General features: G+C 65.8%; 1 protein-coding gene across 1 annotated transcript; it reads left to right on the plus strand.

Annotated features, from left to right (window-relative positions):
- Nucleotides 1-206: 206 nt before the first annotated feature.
- LOC117844220 (probable glycosyltransferase 7) lies at nucleotides 207-1,888 on the plus strand. Its single transcript, XM_034724977.2, has one exon. It carries the CDS (start codon nucleotides 328-330, stop codon nucleotides 1,615-1,617), a length of 1,290 nt encoding a protein of 429 aa, XP_034580868.1. The 5' UTR covers nucleotides 207-327; the 3' UTR covers nucleotides 1,618-1,888.

The raw sequence follows: 1,888 nt of genomic DNA on the forward strand, positions 1-1,888 counted from the left end.
CGTGTCCTCGGCAACACGGCAACACGGGGGTGTGGCCTCGCGCGCGCCGGCGCCGCGGCTAGCTGCCATCCAATCCACGAGACCACGACCCCATCTCCACCCGGGCTCTCGGCCGACGGCTGCAAACGCTACGCCTGCGTGCGCCCCAGCCGCCCAGCGCATCCGGGCCCTTTGGCCTTTGGCGTACGTGGCCGCGCTGCCAAAAGCCCTACACACACACTGTTTCCGCCCCGGCCTGCACGTCAGTTATGTATGTGGCGTGACACGCCCGCGTCTGCAGTGTCCATCCTGGGGGCTTCCCGAGAGTGAGAGCTCGCGAAGTCAAGGATGTCGCCTCGCGCTGCGAAGCCGTCGTTGCTCACCGACGCGCTCCTCTTCGCCGCGGGCGCCGTGGTGGCCACCGTCCTGCTGCTCGCGCTCGCCAAGCCGTTCGCCCAGCCGGACGCCTACCACGAGGGAGCGGCCACCCTGCACGCCGGCTCCGGCGGCGGTGCCGGCCGCAGCAGCCGCACGTTCTACGATGACCCGGCGCTGTCGTACACCGTGGACCGGTCCATCACGGGGTGGGACGAGAAGCGCGCCGGATGGGCGCGCGCGCACCCGGAGGTCTCCGCCGGCGGCGTCGAAGGCGTCCTGATGGTGTCCGGCTCGCAGCCGGCGCCGTGCGGCGCGCCCGGCGGAGACCACACGCTGCTGCGGCTGCTGAAGAACAAGGCCGACTACTGCCGACTCCACGGCGTGCAGCTGCTGTACAACACGGCGCTGCTCCGGCCGTCGATGGACCGGTACTGGGCCAAGATACCTGCGATCCGCGCCGCCATGGTGGCGCACCCGGAGGCGGAGTGGGTGTGGTGGGTGGACTCCGACGCCGTGCTCACGGATATGGACTTCCGCCTCCCCCTGCGCCGGTATCGCCGCCACAACCTCGTCGTCCACGGCTGGCCGAGCCTTGTGTTCGAGGCCAGGTCCTGGACCAGCCTCAACGCGGGGGTGTTCCTCATCCGGAACTGTCAGTGGTCGCTCGACTTCATGGACGCGTGGGCCGCCATGGGGCCCGACTCCCCGGACTACCGCCGCTGGGGCACCGTGCTCAAGTCCACGTTCAAGGACAAGGTGTTCGACGAGTCGGACGACCAGTCGGCGCTCGTGTACATGCTGCTGCAGAGCGGCAGCCCGTGGCGGGAGAAGGTGTTCCTGGAGAGCGACTACTACTTCGAGGGCTACTGGCTGGAGATCGTGGGGCGGCTCGGCAACGTCACGGAGCGGTACGAGGCCATGGAGCGGCGACCGGGGTCGGCCGCGCTGCGGAGGCGGCGTGCGGAAGCAGAGCACGTGGCGCACGCCGCGGCGAGGAACGCGGCGCTGGCGGGGGCTGGGCTGGCGGAGGCCGGGGTGCGCGGGTGGCGGCGGCCATTCGTGACGCACTTCACGGGGTGCCAGCCGTGCAGCGGGCACCGGAACGAGCACTACTCCGGGGCCAGCTGCGACGAGGGCATGCGCCGCGCGCTCAACTTCGCCGACGACCAGGTGCTCAGGGCGTACGGGTTCCGGCACGCCGGCCCGCTCAGCGACGACGTGCAGCCGTTGCCGTTCGATTACCCCGCGTCCGTTAGTTAGTGACCACTCGCAAAACGTCATGCTGTGACTTTCTGGGCTTGATAACTTCAGATGTGTACTTAGTTTTGTGCTATCAGTGTGTTGATAGTTTAACAAACCAGCCTAATTGAAACGACCTGAATTCTCATTTCTGAGAATTTAAGTCTACGCACCACCGTGATAGTTCCACAAAGGCTATCACGTACGAATTCCTATCTCAAATATTACAAATCCATACCATAGAAATAAAAAATAGCAACAAAGTAATAATATCATGTACATCACTTCCGCA

This window comes from Setaria viridis, chromosome 1 (assembly GCF_005286985.2).
Source record: "Setaria viridis chromosome 1, Setaria_viridis_v4.0, whole genome shotgun sequence".
Taxonomy (NCBI): domain Eukaryota; kingdom Viridiplantae; phylum Streptophyta; class Magnoliopsida; order Poales; family Poaceae; genus Setaria; species Setaria viridis.

What these genes read in the sequence shown, in the direction of transcription:
- LOC117844220 (XM_034724977.2), top strand. Translation starts at nt 328, where the DNA reads ATGTCGCCTCGCGCTGCGAAGCCGTCGTTGCTCACCGACGCGCTCCTC.